At 43.8% G+C, this 18,194-nt stretch overlaps 2 protein-coding genes across 2 annotated transcripts; both read right to left on the bottom strand.

The window, feature by feature from the left end:
• Positions 1–25: 25 nt before the first annotated feature.
• LOC146990499 (uncharacterized) lies at positions 26–1,912 on the bottom strand. The gene is made up of 2 exons (XM_085794834.1): positions 1,569–1,912; positions 26–517 (listed from the first exon to the last, which is right to left on the bottom strand). The coding sequence occupies exons 1-2, from the start codon at positions 1,821–1,823 to the stop codon at positions 377–379; spliced, it is 396 nt and encodes a 131-aa protein (XP_085650960.1). The 5' UTR covers positions 1,824–1,912; the 3' UTR covers positions 26–376.
• A 4,309-nt stretch (positions 1,913–6,221) lies between these two features.
• On the bottom strand, positions 6,222–18,070 carry LOC146990500 (uncharacterized). The gene is made up of 15 exons (XM_085803996.1): positions 17,346–18,070; positions 15,603–15,827; positions 13,577–13,783; positions 13,310–13,447; positions 11,847–12,635; positions 11,714–11,760; positions 11,187–11,289; positions 10,641–11,043; positions 9,689–9,746; positions 9,439–9,578; positions 9,249–9,352; positions 9,104–9,155; positions 8,927–9,012; positions 8,728–8,842; positions 6,222–6,594 (listed from the first exon to the last, which is right to left on the bottom strand). Coding segments are annotated over exons 2-15 (2,358 nt in total). The 5' UTR covers positions 15,717–15,827; positions 17,346–18,070; the 3' UTR covers positions 6,222–6,592.
• Between the last annotated feature and the right edge of the window lie 124 nt (positions 18,071–18,194).

An 18,194-nucleotide genomic window follows, 5' to 3' on the forward strand; every position in this document is an offset into this window, starting at 1 on the left:
AAATTTATTTGATAATGTCCACGAACTGTTTCAGTATCCTGGTTTACACCACACGTCTTTCTCGTTAAGTAGTTGAGCAAACATAATGAAGAAGACAGGATGTGTTCTTATGTTTGCACATTAAAAACAATACAAAAAAGGCATTTCAGACAAAAAATATATATAGGATGATACAGTACATGAACAAACTCCAGGTAAACACATCAGTTATGTAAGAATAACCACACGATTATATATATTTTTGTTGGTAAAGTTTGAATAAAGAAGTAGAAATATATACATTTATAATTTACACTGAGGAATTATAAAAGTAGTCCATAATGTTCTCCTCGTGTCACAGTCAAGGACCCGGCCGGCAACAGGTCAAGACGACCCATCATGCTTTGCTGCTGGCCGACCGGTTCACCTCCGTCACAACCGTTGCCATGGCGGACAGCGGGGTGGAGTAGGTGGAGGCCATGCTCTGTAAGCCGGCCATCAGACACCTCCAGCTGAACCGCACCGCCTTCCCAAAGTTCTGTCGCCCCGAGAGAGAGAGACAGAGGAGAGATCACAGGTTAGATTCCCACCACACACACTGCAGGAGCTGAGTTTTCCCATTCTGCTGACGGTTTGTGAATGCAGCACCATCATCCATTCATGAGCTTTAATCCTGTTGACTTTTGTGTCTTTATATTTGATTTTGTCAGAGTTTAGCGGATTCAAAGGTGAAAACAAACCAGATTAACATGTTTGTGTTTCTTTTTGTGTTTGTTTTTTCTTGTTCTCACAGCAGTGAAACCCTGAGGTTAGAGGCTGCTGCGCTGCTGGAGAACAGGTAAATAAACTCAATGTAAACTGTTGTGTTTGCTTTCACTTAACTGACAACTGAGTCGTTTTGAGCACAAAAAGATGAAATACTTGGTAACTCTTTAACTTTAGCAGTTACTTACATCATAACATCAAGAAATAACAATTAATTGTGTCATAATGTCAAGAAATAGCCAAGAAATGACGGTCAATCGCAAAGAACTTGGTGGAGAAAAATTCTGGTGTTTCCCAAAAAAATTCAAAGCATGAAAAGCATGTGTAATCTTTTGCCTTTGTGAAAAACATGACATTACTATGACATTATGATGCAATTAATTGTTATTTCTTGACGTTATCACGTAATTAACAGCCTGTAAATTAATAAAGTAAAGTCAATTATGTTTTAATAAAGCGGAGGGAGTGAGAAGTCGTCTCTTTATCATCGATACGTCACATCTGCTCCGGGTCAAAGCTCAAACTCACACTGTTGAGTAAATGTTTAACGTCGCAGTGAGAGAATCAAACAACACTCAACTTAGTTTAATCTCCTCACGTGTTATATTTTTACTGCTGCCTGCTGAGTAAAGTTATGTTTATTTATATATTTATATGACACAATAGAAATGTGCGCTCTAATTTTATTGTAGCTTTGTGTTTATTTCTCCTTTTGTGCACAATAATTAAGTTTTTATACCAACATGTCTCACATTATGAGTTCCTTTTGATTCAATACTTTGTCTCTGACTGTTAAATTCCCACCACACCTGTGTGTTTCTTACCTTTCTGTACTTTTTATACTTCTTCTTCTTCTTCCTCTTCTTCTCCTCCTTCCTCCTCTTCCTCCCCTCCAGCGCCTCTTCTCTCCCCTCCTCCTCCTCCTCTTCCTCCTCCAGCTCCTCGATCAGCGGTTCGTATCGATCCGGCAGGACGGAGAAATAAACTTCTTTGGAGGTTTTCTGTTTCTTCTCGGCCGGAGGAGCGACCTCCTCCTTCTTCTCCTCCTCCTTCTCCCTCTTCTTCTCCTGCGCTCCCATCCCTCGTTCCTCCAGGTCCGTCAGTGGAGTCTCTGTGGGCTTCTCCTGCTCCGTCTACGACCTCCTTGTTGACGGGCAGGAGGACCTTTGGAGTGAGGAGGAGTCAGACTTTATTAGTGGCCTGCAGCCGATTTCAGACACAGGAAGCTGCGTGAGCTTTGACATGAAGACGGGATCAGAGCAGGAATGTGAGGATCTGTGTGCTCTCTGTTTCCTTTCTCCACGTTCGCTTCGCTTTTTATAAAACTTTTATTCACTTTCATGAAACTTCTGCTGAAGTCCGAGCAGCAGCAGCAGCAGCAGCAGCAGCAGCCGGTGGAGATTTCTGATTCTCTGCTGTTTGTTTTACAGAATCAACAGAAACTGAGTCAACAGTAAAAAAACTAGAAAAACACGTCATCAGGTGGAAAAAGTGAAGTTTTGCTGGAAGCTGTTTGTCAGAAGTGGAGAAAACTTGAAACATTTAGTGTTTTCATTATGAAAAAGGACACAAACTGAACATTTACTCACGTTTCCTCCTGATTAAAGGTTCATACTGATCTGACATGAAGCTTCAGTCACACCAGCTCCTCCACAGCTGCACAAAACTTCACCTTAATCCGTCCAGTATCTGTTGAGATGTGTCGGGCTGCAGTTTGTAATTGTAATTTCAACCTCCCACCTTCTCACCAAGATACCCTTTTTAATTGTAATTGTAACAGAGACACCCAACCTCTCACTTTCTCATCAATATTCAAACCAATTTTGTATTGTCGGTGCCGATGCCAAGTTTCCCCATGCTCGGGGTCTTTCTTCATTTTGAACCGCTCGCATGTTGATTGACCTTAACTTTGCAAAGAAAATAAAACCTTGTCGGCCGTCGGTCGGCAGTCTCTATTTCATTCTTCACCAAGAGCAGAACATTTCCATGACAGTAGCTGCGTTTCCATTACAGATTTTCGCAAAATAAAAGCGATATTTCTGAAACTTCGAAAAAGTGCAATTGCTATTTGCGGGTGTTTCCATTGAAAGGTATTTCGCGAATGACCCGCAATGCGTCTTGCGTTTCTATGGTGACGGCACAGCGATCTCAGCTGCCTACAGCTGTTGCTGTTATTGTTTTTAACGAAGACAAAAACAGCGCTTGATTGCTGAAAGGCAAAGCCCGTGTGGCGCTGCAGCGGCCACAAATAAGGGCGCACTCACACAAGGGCCAGTTGTTCCGCACCGTGCTGGAGCCCGAATGCCCCCTCCCCTGTCCCCGCTGGCCCGCACTCACACCACCTCCAACCCAAGCTGATCAAGCACTGTTGCCTCCGTTGATATAGAGGGATTATTTGTTTACCAACATGGCGGATGTGCGCTTTAACCTGACTGCAGAAAGAACGGAGCCTTTTAAACACCAGCGGTGATGAGGCGCTGACAACAATATAGGTGTACCCGTAGGCTACTGGTTTATGTGACTTAAGGTGACATTTCGGCGCAGGAGGGAGTGGGAGCGTGGATGCGAGCCAATCTCCTTCAACCATGCACGGAAAAGGGGAATGATAAAGGTTTTTCTAATTTATTAAGAAACAATGACCAGGGGTCTCATTTATAAAACTGTGCATGGGATCGTTACTAAAAGTGTACGTACGCCCAAAAGCCAAGTTTTGCGTGCGCCAGTAAATATTCAGACTTATAAAACCCTGCGTACGCACACTTCTAAGCAAACTTCCCTTTATAAATCCCAGAGTTCCTACAAGTGTGCGCAGCTGAATCCGCTTCACGTTCCACCCTGTACACGCCCTGTTTTAACCCTAGATGGTCAATGCAAACCACCACATGAATGTGATCTGCATGTCAATGAGCCTGACGTGCTCTTGTTCTGTCGGTGTTGTGAATTAGCTGCAGGTGTGAAAGTGGCGACGTGACGTGTTGCTGCAGCTGTTAACGGCGTCAGCGGCTCAGAGCGCACGCGGGTTTCAGTGCACTGCCCTCTAATGCTGGACCCGGTTCGGCACATAGTTACAACAGTGACAACAGTTCTAATCTGAAACGAGTTATTAACCATTCATCATGGTCTCCCTCTCCCTCCTTTCTCCTCCAGCGGTGCCGTGGTGCAGCATTACGCACGGGGCTCACCGCTGTATATTTACAGTAATTAGACTGATCGATACAACTTTGAATAATTAGCGGAATCAGTTACATTCTGAGGAATGATCAAACATGACACTTCTCTTGATAACAAGAAAACAGAATGTAACAATTGTGCGAACGATTACTGGATTTTTTCCCCCAGGGTTTGAGAATTAATTGACTCTCGATCATGTTCACACAGTATCATAGGAACATATAGTTATTTACACCATGTATTTATCCCATGCAGCCGCGCCGTCCTCTCCTCCTCCTGCGCTTCAGTGGACAATATGACGGAGAGACGGTGGTGATTAAATATAGAGAAGAAATTTTGATTTTAAGTTAGATTCTAAGAAGATGTTTCTGAAACATCAGTCCGATGCAAAGTAAGGGCGCTGTTGAATTAAATCACCGTGGCAACATGGATCTAAGGCATACGGGTTGAAATAATGTGTGACGGCCGATAATAAAAACATAATTGTTCTTCTCAATCATCATTTCCTGAGTCTGACTTCAGTTCACCACCACACCGTCTGTGTCGCCAATTCCCCTTTTCCTCCAAACCATGCGTACGCATGGCTCAGAGTTTGCTTAGGGCTGCGCACATTCTCCCGTCAAGTTTGTTTTTTATAGATCACAACCTTGGTGTGAAAAGTCACGTACGCCACTTTCAGCCCCGTTTTGTGCGTACGCAACGGTTATAAATGAGAGCCCAGGTCAGCAATGCATGACAATAAACATGTGGTTCATTTGTCCCCTCAAGTTACATAAACCAACACAGCGTGGACACACAACTCCGGTGACGCCGGTGACGTGTAGAAAAGCGAAAAAAAGTGAGAGACAGTCTGCTTTGCAAGACAGAATGACTAAAGTGTCTTTTTCACATTTATTGAGTTTTAAACATTTATCCATGCTTAGATGGAATTGTTGAAACTGTTGCATAAAAGCAATATCACATATTACTTAAAGCAGAAGTAAGCAATATTTTTGTGTTAATATAAGTCTTAAATAGTTATATCTTCCGACAGCAATCACTTACATAGAGTGTTTGGACCGAAACACGGGTCTGTCAGTCACTCTGCTCTGCTCTGAGCCGAGGAGAAAACTTTTCTCGTATCCTACAAGTTTTATCCAATGAGGAGAGAGAACGGCATGAAGGGCTGTGTGTGCAGCCAAGGGATGCGCCTGAATGTGGTGACGTAGGGACGAGGACCAATAGATCCATGACGAGGGCGGGGGCTGCTAACTCCATCGGCTGACAAGAAGTTATGGTGCGTTCAAGGCAACCCGTAACTTGTGTTTTTCGTACCAGTTCGATCTGGTACGAGTTCACGGGTCGGAAGTTACGAGTGGACATTATAGTGCAGTTTCACAGGTAAAACAGGTGCAACAGGAAGGAAAAACACGAGTTATGGGATGCCTGGAACGCTACAAAGTCCTAAGTCGTGACTTGAAGCTGTAACTTACGGTTTCAAAAGCCTGCCTGGAACGCAGCATTAGCCAAAACGACCGGATCGCTTACTTCTGCTTTAAGTAACAAAATTAAAAGTGCAGTTACAGTAAACATGCTGCCTTTTAAAGTCTAAGGAAATGGAGGCCGACAGCCAGCAGATTTGTTTCATTTTATTATTTTTTTTAATCGATTTTGGGACATTTTATATCGATTCTGAATCGTATTAAATGAGAATTGCGATTCTTATGTGAATCGATTTTTTGGCACACCCTACTAAACACTTTCAGTTACATTTTGTGTTTGTGTGCAGATGAAACAAACCAGATGAGGCTTGTTGAATGTGTTGGTGCCAGAGTGAATATAGATAGATTCGATATTTAATATTTACATTATTCCTCCTCAGCTACAAAGAAAAGATGGTTTTATATAAAATCTACAGGTAGAGAGACAGACAGTCTCAGTGTCTCTGTCTCTGTGTCTCTTATCCAGCAGTAATAAGTGCAGATCAGCTCGCAGCCGGAGGCAGAAACACAGAGAGAGCAGAAACAGACTCAGAGGATTAAGGAGGAAAAACAATAAGTGAAAAACAACAAGACGCTGAACCTGAACCTGCAGATGAAGAGTCGACTCACTAGAACCACGTTGAACACACACTACGACGTTTACAAGGTCTGACCGTTGATCTTATTCTGAATAAGACAGTAAATATTCACTTAAGTTGCTTTTAGGATATTCCTCCATGTTCCTGGAATCGCTGTTTCTGATTAATATCAGAGTTTGTTGACTATGTAAACGTACGCAGAGAGAGTGTGTTGAGTAGAAACACACTGAGACAGAAGTAAAAAATGGAGGCAGGGAGGATGTTCAGTTCTTTTTTTATTCAAAACAATGCAACAACTTTTTTTTCTTTTTTTTCTAGGTTTTTACTAGAACAAGCTGGGAATAAATATGTGAGAGATTATACGACGACTGAAACGCAGTTTTAAAGAAGTGGTGGAAGAATTTCAGCTCTGAACCAGGAAGTGAACTGACCACAGTCTTTACACTTGAACCTCTGTGTACGTGTGTGTGTGTGTGTGTGGTTTTTGTTTGTGTGTGTGTGTGTGTGTGTGTGTGTGTGTGTGTGTGTGTGTGTGTGTGTGTGTGTGAACCAGCAGTAGTGTGTCGCTTCAGTCTGGCCCCGGTGGTTCGTGTTGCAACATGGGAACTTGATGATGACCTCTGATGATGATGGAGAGAGAGAGAGAGAGAGAAAGAAAAGAGGAGCGAGCAGACGGGGAAAAAAAGAGCGAACATAAGTGAGTGTTTATCACCACGGTAACACAAGTACAAACAACACAACACAACATCATCAGTGTAGATCAGATCGTTGCTAAGTAACCAGTGACTCATCATCAATTAGTTTTAAACCACCGCATCAATGTTACGACAACCTGTGTTTGTTGGTGTGTTTTGACCGGTCACCTGCTGGTCATGACTCAGCGTTATTGATCCCGACTCAGCGTTACTGATCCTGAATCAGCGTTATTGATCCCGACTCAGCGTTACTGATCCTGACTCAGCGTTATTGATCTCGACTCAGCGTTACTGATCCTGACTCAGCGTTATTGATCCCGACTCAGCGTTATTGATCCCCACTCAGCGTTACTGATCATGACTCAGCGTTATTGATCCCGACTCAGCGTTACTGATCCCGACTCAGCGTTATTGATCCCGACTCAGCGTTACTGATCCCGACTCAGCGTTATTGATCCTGACTCAGCGTTATTGATCCCGACTCAGCGTTTATTCATTAGTTTAAGACTCGACTTGGGACCTGGTCTCAGTCTGGGACCTGGTTTTGGACTTTGCTGGGCCCTGACGGTTAAAATCTGAAAGTGAGACTTAACTTCCTGTGATTTTCAAAATAAGAGTTGTACGTTTCACTGGTGCATCCTGTGTAAAAATGTGCCAGGAAAAAAAAAACGAACTGAACAACACAGACTTAAAAATAAATAAATAAAACTCTTGTGATGAGTTTAATTTAGTTTGACTAATCTGACAGAATCACTGAGCTCAACTGACAGGAAGTAGAAGTGGATCACACTGATGGAAATCTTAATGAAACCGATAAAACACAATAAGGTCGAGCGAATTGATCTGAACAACGGTGACGGAAAATTAGAGTGAACTCACACACAGACTCACACACACACAAGCGCGGTAACTATCTGAAATGTCAAGTCACCGTTTGTACAGAAACGTGACGCCTCTGACAGGAAGTGTCTGTTTCGATGTGTGTGTGTGTGTATGTGTGTGTGTGTGTGTAGATAACAGGAATTTGGTTTCAGTGGTTTTTATTCATTCAGCCTCTAGTTTCATTTGTGTTCACACCGACTCAAGTTAGTGACCTGAAACTTTGAACCATCGACTCGACGACAGGAACTCGCGCTCACTTCGCGGACTCATTGCTGCGGTGTGGAAATTCAACTTTCTGACAAATTACTAACTATAAATACATCGCAATGAAGTTTTAATTATTAATAAGTGTTGATCTCACTATTTCATTTGTTATTGTGCTGTTTTAATCCATTATTAATTTTATTTTTATTGATGATGTGTCAGTGCAGCAGCCTCCATTCATGTGTGTCCACTGTGTTAACAGATATATGAACTCTAACATCTGCTCACAGCTGCATTACACTGTCACATCTTATCTACATGCATTGGTTTCTTCAGATAAGTGACAACAGTTGTTCTTTTTATAGTTTTCACTGACGAATCGAAACACAGGAGTTAAAACTAAAAGGACACAGGTGTTTCTTAGATGAACTGGCGACACACTGGAGAATCTATTAATTAAAAATCTAATTTAATGACTCGTGTTGTACTTTCCTGTGTAATGAGGACCGTTTGATGTTAAGAATAGATCGTTATATTTGTTAATGGTATTTATAGGTATATAATCACAACAGAGATGCCAAATATTTTATATTCTTTAGTTCAGGGACACATAATAACTCAACTCGACTTGCTGCTGGAGGTTATCTTATCTCAGCCAGGACACTTTCTCAATGTACAGTATTATTTCCTAATTATGTTACAAAACAGAAACACATGGTAAGTTTTAAAATAAAACTAAGAGATTATTATTTAACCATTCGTGCAAATTTGCAAACAGGTTATTTTTCATACCTGTTCTCAGTGTTGGGTCATGGCAGGATATACAGTAAATGTTGCCACCCAAACCAAACCAAACCAAACCAAACCAAACCAAACCAAACCAAACCAAACCAAATTAAACTAAATTAAACTAAACTAAACTAAACTCAGGAACAGATGAACGATCACAAACATGAGCAACCAGGTTCTTACATTTGTGTTCAGGCAGCGTGACGGTCAGCCCGGCCGGCGTCCTCACACTCAGACCCAGCTTCTTCTTCCATAGGTAATAAAACTCCACACACTGAGAGAGGGACTTGGTCCGCACCTGAACACACACACACACACACACACACATCAGACGGAGCTGATGTTGAAATTTAAAAAAAACTAAAACTAGAAGCAGACTCACGGTTTTCTGGACGCTGCTGAAGTCTTTGTGATGGAGCTGCAGAGATTTAACCAGCAGCTTCATCTCCGCTGCGCTCCAGCTCACACCTGCAACACACACACACACACACACACACACATGTCAACAACACATGACACAAACTGAAACCTGTGTGTGTTTTATTATTAAAGACTGGACCTGCGTGGTCGGCGGCGGCTCCGGGCGACGAGAGCAGCTTCTCCACCGTCGACTAGGAGACAGAAAAACAAACACCCAACGTCAGTGAATCAGCAGAGTTTTTTTTCTAAACGGTTTTGGTTCGTAGCGGCCAATGAGATCTCACCAGGAAGTCTCCTCTGCACTCTGATAGGACGCGGAGGGCGTGCTCTGGGCTGGCCCCGCCCCCCGGCACCACGCTGGAGCGAGCCATCGTCAGCAGAGCCGCGACTGGACGGGACAACGTGTCGGTTAAAATAAAAAACAAAAAAACAACCAACGGGACCTCATGATTGTTGCTAAGGAACCGTCTCTACCTCTCTGCTGGTTGACCGGCGTCTCCAGCTCCTCCCACGGCGTCCACACCAGCAGTGCATTCTGGGAGTCGGAGCGGACCTGCTTACGGCGCCGTAGGGGAGGGACTTCAGCCTGGAAGCTCCGCCCCACATTGATCCGCCTGTGATTGGTTGACAGCTCCGGGTTACCAGGTGACCAGATTACGACATGATAAAGATACGATTAAATTTATTTTATTTATTTTTTCGAAAAGTGGCGTTTTTAACTCACGGCTTATCAATTCCTGTTGTTAGTGTCGTCTCCACGGCAACAAGGTCGCCGACTCCGTCTGTGGATTAAACAAGATGTGAGACGGGGTCGTTAACGGCCTCCAGGTGGCGCCAAGGTTATAGAGAGACGAAGTAACGCTCGCCATGAGACCGTGTGGGTGAACAGGAGTCAAAGTTTTATTTCTAATCCGATTGAATTGTGTCATGAGACGAATCTCTGACCTCTACCTGTTTAAAACATCGTTTCATGACGAGAAATCAGCAGTTTGTTGTAAAACTATTACAAAATCCATAACCAGACAAACGACAGGTGGTGTACGTTGCCGTTTTACGAACAACTGCTGACTTCTCGTCATGAAACGATGTTTTAAACAGGTAGATGTCAGAGATTTGTCTCATGACACAATTCAATCAGATTAGAAATAACATTTTGACTCCCGCTCACTTACATGGAGATTTTTTTCCAAATTGAGGTTCCATGGCGAGCTGCTCTTCCGCTTCTGAACTTCCACATTTGTGGGATTTTTCCCTTTTAGGCCCTATCCACACAAAAACGAGTTTTTAGTGTTAAATATTCCATGTATTAAGTATTAAAATATTGCATAAACGTTGTCGTAGAACGTGTCATAACCCCGCTGACCAAAGCGAGAGTGGTGAGAGAGAGGAAATAGCAACTTAAAATAATAGCTGCGGCGCGCAACGTGACAAATATAGAACGTCTCTGGTAAATATCCGTTTATCTTGTCCACACGTCAAAATAAATACAGAGTTTTTAAAAGTATTCACTGTGGCCGGAGCTTTTAAAAATCTGCGTTTTAAGCCATTTTCAATACGTTTTTTTCAACCGGATGAAAAAAAGGGTTTTCGTGTGGATAGGGCCTTATTAGTTGCATCCCATAATGTTCCCATTGGTCCTCATCAGGTTCCATTCACAGTAGAAAGTGAAAACGTACTGTGTGTGTTGTGGAGCTGCACCGTCTCCACTCTCTGCTGCCTCCTGCTGGTCAGCGAGCAGAACAGCCCCGCCGCCGCCCGGAGCGGGCACAGCATGGGCGGAGGCGTGTAGTGACCTCGGTGGCCACCGTCGCCCCTGACGACCGCCTCTCCATCCCTAACCTCTCCCTTCTCCTTCTCCTCTTCCTGCGGGCGCATCAGGCTGCGGTAGAGGACGGTGGCGGTGGCGGTGGCGGCGGCGGCTCTGGTGGCGGCCGCGGGCACGTGACCGAGTCTCCTCTGGCCGCTCCCTCTGCTCGCCTTGGACGCTCCGCCTCTGGACCGGATGGGGACAGAAACCGGCATCACCATGGAGACGGAGGCAGGGACGGAGGGCTGGACCGGTGGAGACGGCTCGTCGCCCTGCAGGAGGTAGAGGAGGAGGAAAGTGAGTAAGGTGGCGTTTTACTTAATGAGAAACATCTGGAACATCAACATCTGTTCACTTTACGATTAATTAATTGTGGAAAATAATAAGTAACCGTGACATCCATCCCATCACCGACCTTCTTCACCCACGCTGCCGATCTGAAGCCGCTGTGAGAGCGCATGTGGCCGTTCAGCGCCGGCAGACTCCTGAAGTCTCTCTTACACACCGTGCACAGCAGCCTGCAACACACACACACACACACACACACACAGATTCAGGACTGCAAGTAATAGATTACATCAACAATAATAAATGATAAGAAATTCGCCAACATGAAATTTAAGCTTTTTAAACTGTTTCTAGATACAATAAAATAATGATACATTTCAAAAAGACAATTTCAGCTGTGACAGAGATGAATACAGATACATTAGCTTTTAAAAAGATTCAATAATATATTTGCACGTCATATTTTTGCACTTTAATATTTTATAATTTCATTAATTTATGTTTCATTACAATGACAACTTATGTTTCACGGGTTTTTAATTTGCCAAAATAATCGTGACTAATCGACTAATTGAAAAAATAATCGATAGATTTGTTGACAACCAAAATAATGGTTATAAATATTAATATTATGAGGTAACAAATGGTCGTCACCTGCAGTCCAGAGGCTTCGTGCTGTTTTCAGGTTGAGGACGTTTCATCTGGAAATTAAAAAGATTTAAATTAATTTCAGGTCGATTCTGGAGGAAGAACAAAGAGTCTTTTAGTTTAGATTTATCAGACACACCCAGGTCCAGTCTGGTTCTCCTCCTCCTCCTCCTCCTGCTCCACACTCCTCCCTCCAGCCGGGCCCGGCAGCGAGGCCCGGGGACTGGGCGGCGGTGGCGTTCTGGCCTCCTCCTCCCTGTGGAGAGAAGCTGCTCTCTAAACCGCCGACGCCACCGGAGGAGCAGCAGGAGGAGGAGGAGCTGAAGATGTTGGTCTGGTCCTGGATCGGCTCGGTTTGACCCGCTGGGGGGCGTCGGCCGGTCTGGTTCTGGTGGTTCTGGTGGGACTCGAACCCGTCTGGCTCGTGGAGGCAGCAGCCGAGGTTCTGGTCGCGGCTCAGCGGCTGCGGTGGCTGCGTGTGGAAGCCGAGCCTCTCCGCGGGGCTGGACACGGTCGGCGTGTGGGGGTGGTGGGGGCTCGGACCCGGCGTGGTGGGACTGCAGAAGGCCTGCGTGGCGCCGTTGTCGTGGTAACTGTCGTCGGGGAAGAACTGGGAGTTGGAGAAGTCTTGGGCGGACGGCGGCGGCGAGCTGAAGTCCATGGAGCTCCAGCGGCCCAGGCCCCCGGCGCCGGACTGGGAGCCCAGCGGAGAGCACTGCAGCTGGGACAGAGCCGGCTCCAGAGCCCCCCCGACCCCCCCGACCCCCCAGCCGTCCTGACCCGGCCCATACACACCGCCGCCGCCGAGGAGGGTGTGAGCGCTGTAAGGCAGTCTGTGTGTGTCATTCACACCGGTGTTGTACTGGTTCTGGTTCTGGTTCTGGTTCTGGTTCTGGTGCTGGAGGTCTAGATGAGCTGTAGCCGCGTTCTGGTTCACATCAGAGCAGAGTTAGTATAGTTCACTAAAACGAAAACTAAAACTAGCAGAGTAAAAACTATTCAGTAAACTGAAATAAAAAACGAGAACTAAATAAAAACGACAATGAACAATGTAATAACTAACGTTGAGAAAGTTTTTTTTCACAGACTTCATCATATTCGTCATACGTCATAATATTACGAGAAAAAAAGTGATAATTTTACAACAATGAAGTCATAATATTTTAACCTGTTGTTTTAGAGGAGGTAAATTGTTAAAATGAGGCCGTGGAGCATTTGGTGAAGTTGTACTGCAGTACAGGTTTCACAAACAAGGAGATTCTTAAAGGGAAAGTTTAACATTTTGGCAAATTGGCCCATTGCCATAATCCCTATAGTCATAGCAGTAGGTTCGTTACCTTTAATTGTCGGTGCAAGCTGTTTTTAGAACGCCGGAGCTATGAGATAACACAACTTTACCAGACAGAGTTGTTTTAGAGGGAAATTCATGCAAAACAGCTGATGCACGTTGCCTTCAGGGACAGTTTTTAATCAAGCAGTCTCTGTATTTACCTCTAAAACAACTCTGTCTGGTAACATTGTGTTATTATCTCATAACTGAAAAACTTATGAAAATTTTAAAACTATAAAAACCTTGCATCAGAGATATTTATCAGCTCTCACCTGGCAGCCGTAGCTGAAGCTGTTGAGGCAGGCGGCGGCATCCGATGGCGACTCCGACTTAATCCAGTTCTGATGCTGATGATGCTGATGATCCAGACCGGGGTCGGAGAGCTGGTGCTGGTGTTGGTGTTGGTGTTGGGGCGGGAGGAGGTGGGGGTGGGGGGAGTAAGGGAGGTGATGGGAGGTGGTGACATGGGACTGATGGAGGGGGGGGTAAGAGGGAGGAGCCTGAGGGGACTGGGGCACAAAGTGATGAGGGGAGGTGACCTGAGGAGGGGGGAGGAGATGAGGGGAGGAGACCTGAGGGTGAGTGAAGTGGTGGGGGGAGGTCACCTGTGAATGGGGGTAATGATGAGGGGAGGTCACCTGAGGATGAGTGAGGTGATGGGGGGAAGTTACCAGGTGATGGGGGGAGGTCACCTGAGGATGAGTGAGGTGATGGGGGGAGGTTACCAGGTGATGGGGGGAGGATACCTGAGGAGGGGGGAGGAGCATAATTAAGTCACAAGATCATTTTGTCCAATGTTAAAGGGATAGCTCAGTTTTTTTTAAGTGTATGAATGAGGTACAAATGTCCACTAAGTATAATATCTGCACTTAGAAACACAGGCGCATCGTGCAGTGGGGAGTAAATAATTAAAGCAGAAGTAAGCGGAATATTTGTGTTAATATAAGTCTTAAATAGTTCTATCTTCCGACAGCAATCACTTACATAGAGTGTTTGGTCTGAAACACGGGTCTGTCAGTCACTCTGCTCTGCTGTAAGCCGAGGAGAAAACTTTCCTTGTATCCTACAACCTTTATCCAATGAGGAGAGAGAACGGCATAAAGGGGCAGTCCTCTCTGTGTGTGCAGCCAAGGGATGCGCGTGAATGTGGTGACGTAGGGACGAGGGCGGGGACTGCTAACTCCATCTGCTGACAGGAAGTTAGCCAAAACCACCGGATTGCTTACTTCTGCTTTAACGCTGGCTTTTCACATGGATGTCAATTTGTGTGATATCCATTGTTAAAAGCTGGTGTGATGATCATGCGTTTTACAGATTTTCATTGAAAAAAAAAAAAAAAAAATCCATGCATTTACCGCGACTACCGAAACCATGGAAACGTAAACATAAAATTCCACCGGAAGAGCAAAACCGGCTTATGTTTTTGACATTCGGAAAAAGGTGGATAATATCTGCAGTAGAAAGGTCTCTGCCCCCCCCCCACACTTAGAAACACCGGCGCATCGTGCAGTGGGCGGCGTTGGGGAGTAAATAATTAATTACAAAATGTATATAATTGTAATCCGTTATATTATGGGGGGAGAATGTGTAATTAGATTAAAGTTGCTTTTGGAAATTGCCATGATTACAATTTTAGTTACATTTGAAAATTCGCTGCAGAAGCTCGGATTAATCAAATAGTTTTTACATTTTACAACCTGACAGTGTGTCAACATAAAGACGATAAAATAAAACAACTTCAGTTCCTCTTTTTACCGTGAGAGCAGCTGTAAACACTGAACGCTCTTTGCTCTGCACTGTAATGTTTAGACCTTTGTTTCTGCAAAGTGTTTTTTGAACTTAACACAGGAATGCGTTCTTCTCCACCTCCGCCATTGTTGCTGAATGACACCTGACCAGAGAGAGCCAATCGGAAGCGTCGGTATCCAACTTGCGGTTTTGGAAGGAGGACACTAGCTGCGTTTCCTTTGCAGGTTTTCGCAAAATAAAAGCGATGTTTACAAGTACAACTCCTATGTGCAGGTGTTTCCATTGAAAGGTGTTTCTGTGAACGAGTAACTCTCGTAAAGTCTGTAACAGAAGGAACTATTGTTTGGTTTTTCACACGGACATGTTATTGTGTGACACCGCCTGAAGTGACGTGTAAATGCAAAAAAAAAAACTGTTTCTATTACACTTTTGCAAAAAAAAGAAAACACCTCATGAGAGCATAAATATGTTTTGGCGATATTTTAGAGGTTTTTCGTTTCATTACCTGTTTTTCAATGCGATATTTAGGTTTTTGCATTTCCAGGGGTGATGGAAACGCACCTATTGACATGAAAAAACTATTTGATAAATCCGAGCTTCTGCAGTGATTTTTTAAAAATGTAACTAAAATTGTAATCATGTAAATTTCTAAAAGTAACTGCAGTTTAATTACACATGTTCCTAATGTAACTGATTACATTTATGTTATGTGTATTTCTACTGCAGATGTTATTCTTAGTGGACATTTGTACCTCAAACAACCCCACTTTAAAAAAAAACTGAACTATCCCTTTAATGTGTGAGTGAATAGCAAACCTTGGGGTGAGGATGGTTGCCATGGTTCCTGAACGGCGGCGGGGAGGAGACGAAGGGGGGCGACTGGGCCAGAGGAGGAGGAGAGGACGAGGAGAACGTCCACAGGTCAGACATGATGTCAGGCACGCACACGCACACACCTGTCGACTCTGAGAGCGTGTGTGTCTGTGTGCATGGTCGTATGTGTGTGTGTGTGTGTTATCTTGACGGCGTCTTTGTGTGAATCTGTGGGAAAACACACAGTTTAAAAAAACAAATCACATGACAGTAAGTTTATATGTTTTATTTTCATTTTATTTTAAAGGGATAGTTCAACATTTTGGCAAATTTGCCCATTGCCATAATCCCTATAGTCATAGCAGTAGGTTCGTTACCTTTAATTGTCGGTGCAAGCTATTTTTAGAACGGCGGAGCAGAGCCGTGAGCTGCTCAGAGCTACGCTATGGAGGCTCATGGGATTTCTTGGTTTCCCTCATCAAACTCATCAAATACACAATCCAACAACTCCACAACGCTCTGGTGGACAAGTTGTGACTTGCACATTCACCACGCTATGAGATAATAACACAACGTTACCAGACAGAGTTGTTTTAGAGGGAAATACAGAGTCCGCTTGCTCAAAAACTGTCCCTGAAGGCAACGTGCATCATCTGTTTTGCATGAATTTCCCTCTAAAACAACTCCGTCTGGTAACGTTCTGTTATTATCTCATAGTGTGAGCCTCCGTAGCGTAGCTCTGAGCAGCTCGCGGCTCTGCTCCGCCGTTCTAAAAATAGCTTGCACCGACAATTAAAGGTAACGAACCTACTGCTATGACTATAGGGATTATGACAATGGGCCAATTTGCCAAAATGTTGAACTATCCCTTTAACTGCGTCTCTCAGGTTGAATCTGTGTTTTCAGAATCGACTCTGGTTCATCTATCAACCTTCTGCTCATTTGAAAACAACTCTTTAAGGTCTAACGGACAGGAAATGGTAACCTAGAAACCCTCGGCGCAGTTTCCACGACCTGTCTAAACTCTGCACTATTTCTTTTTGTTTTGTTTCCGTTGATGTTCAGGATGAAACGAGGTGAAGTTTAAAGCAGCTGTGACCGACTGTGTAGTGGACAATGAGTCTGTCACCTGTCACTCAACTCAACTCTACACCAGTCATCATGAGGGTGTGACCACGGTGGCGATGGCGCTGCGGCCCGCTGCTGCTGCTGCTGTGAGTCCATTTCAAGATGGTCTCTCTCTGACGTGAGTGGCTGAGCGTCGACCACAGCAGCAGCTGAACCGACGCGTCTCTGTGACTAAGTGTGAACGTGTGATAACAGGTCACTTCAAGGAATTCACGCCCAGAGATGAATAAAACGCGACTTCTCTTAAAGTGACACCGTCAACGAGTTTCCAGCCGTGAAAATCAACAGATTAATTTAATATTCTTTGTATTTATTTGGGTTTTTTTTACACTTAGCGAGCAGGTTAAACTGCCCCGTCGTTTCCAAATGTTTAAAGCTGATAAAAGTCTCATTATCAAAGAGACATCTCATTTATTTCCTCTTCAACATCGTCCTCATTTAAAGCAGAAAACTTAAACTAAAATGTTTAACAGCAAAAATGCCCATAACATTTATTATACTGTTGTGTACGGTGAATAAAAGTTGAAACAATCAGTGATTAAATGAAGCAGAGTAACAGTTGTGGTCTAACATCAACATTTAGTTTGAATTTAAATCTAAATAAAAAGGACTTCTCACCTGAATCATCACCGACGCCGACTGACACTGACTCTGACTGTGTGTGTGTGTATCTGTGTGTATCGGTGTGAGTGAGTGTGTGTGTGTGTGTGTGTGTGTGTGTGGGTGTCGATGTGTGTCTGCGTGTGTTTTGTCAGGATGTGGTCACATGTTCTTCCTCTCTGATCGTCTGCTTCTTCCTCATCATGACGAGTTTAGAGGCCGAAGAGAGAGAAGAGCTCAAACCACCACTCAGACAAACTGGCGACGTAATTACAATTAAAAACTAGACAGGAGATAATTAAACTAAACACAACACAATCAATAAATTAAGTTTTATTGTAGTTTTCAATTTTAATGTTGTGGTCACTGTTTATAAGCAGACTTACAACAGTTCAGTGTATTATAATCACATAAAACTCACAATAAACTATTTATAAACTTCTTAAAGCCTGAATGTATAAATTCAGAAATTTTAATTAGAATTTAATGTTAAGATTTGTAAAATTAGACACTAAAGTCGGCTGCTTTAATGTTAAATATATTTAAAGTTTGACACACATGTTTTTAGTTTTTACAGTTCAGTTTCACAATAGAAATTAAGATTTATATCCTAACCTTCAGTTAATAGAAAACTCATCACATTTGCATTTATTTATTTATTTGCTTAGGTGTCGGAACCTTTTGTTAATGCAGCACGACGCCTTAACGGTGTCGGACCCGGTAGTCAAGTTACACAAATAAAACCGGAAACACATTAATTATCTGTGTATTTTACTCTGTCCCTGTGTGTGTGTGTGTGTGTGTGTGTGTGTGTGTGTGTGTGTGTGTGTGTGTGTGTGTGTGTGTGTGTGTGTGTGTGTGTGTGTG

This window comes from Trachurus japonicus, chromosome 2 (genome assembly GCF_045865225.1).
Source record: "Trachurus japonicus isolate A0001 chromosome 2, Traja_1.0".
Lineage (NCBI taxonomy): Eukaryota > Metazoa > Chordata > Actinopteri > Carangiformes > Carangidae > Trachurus > Trachurus japonicus.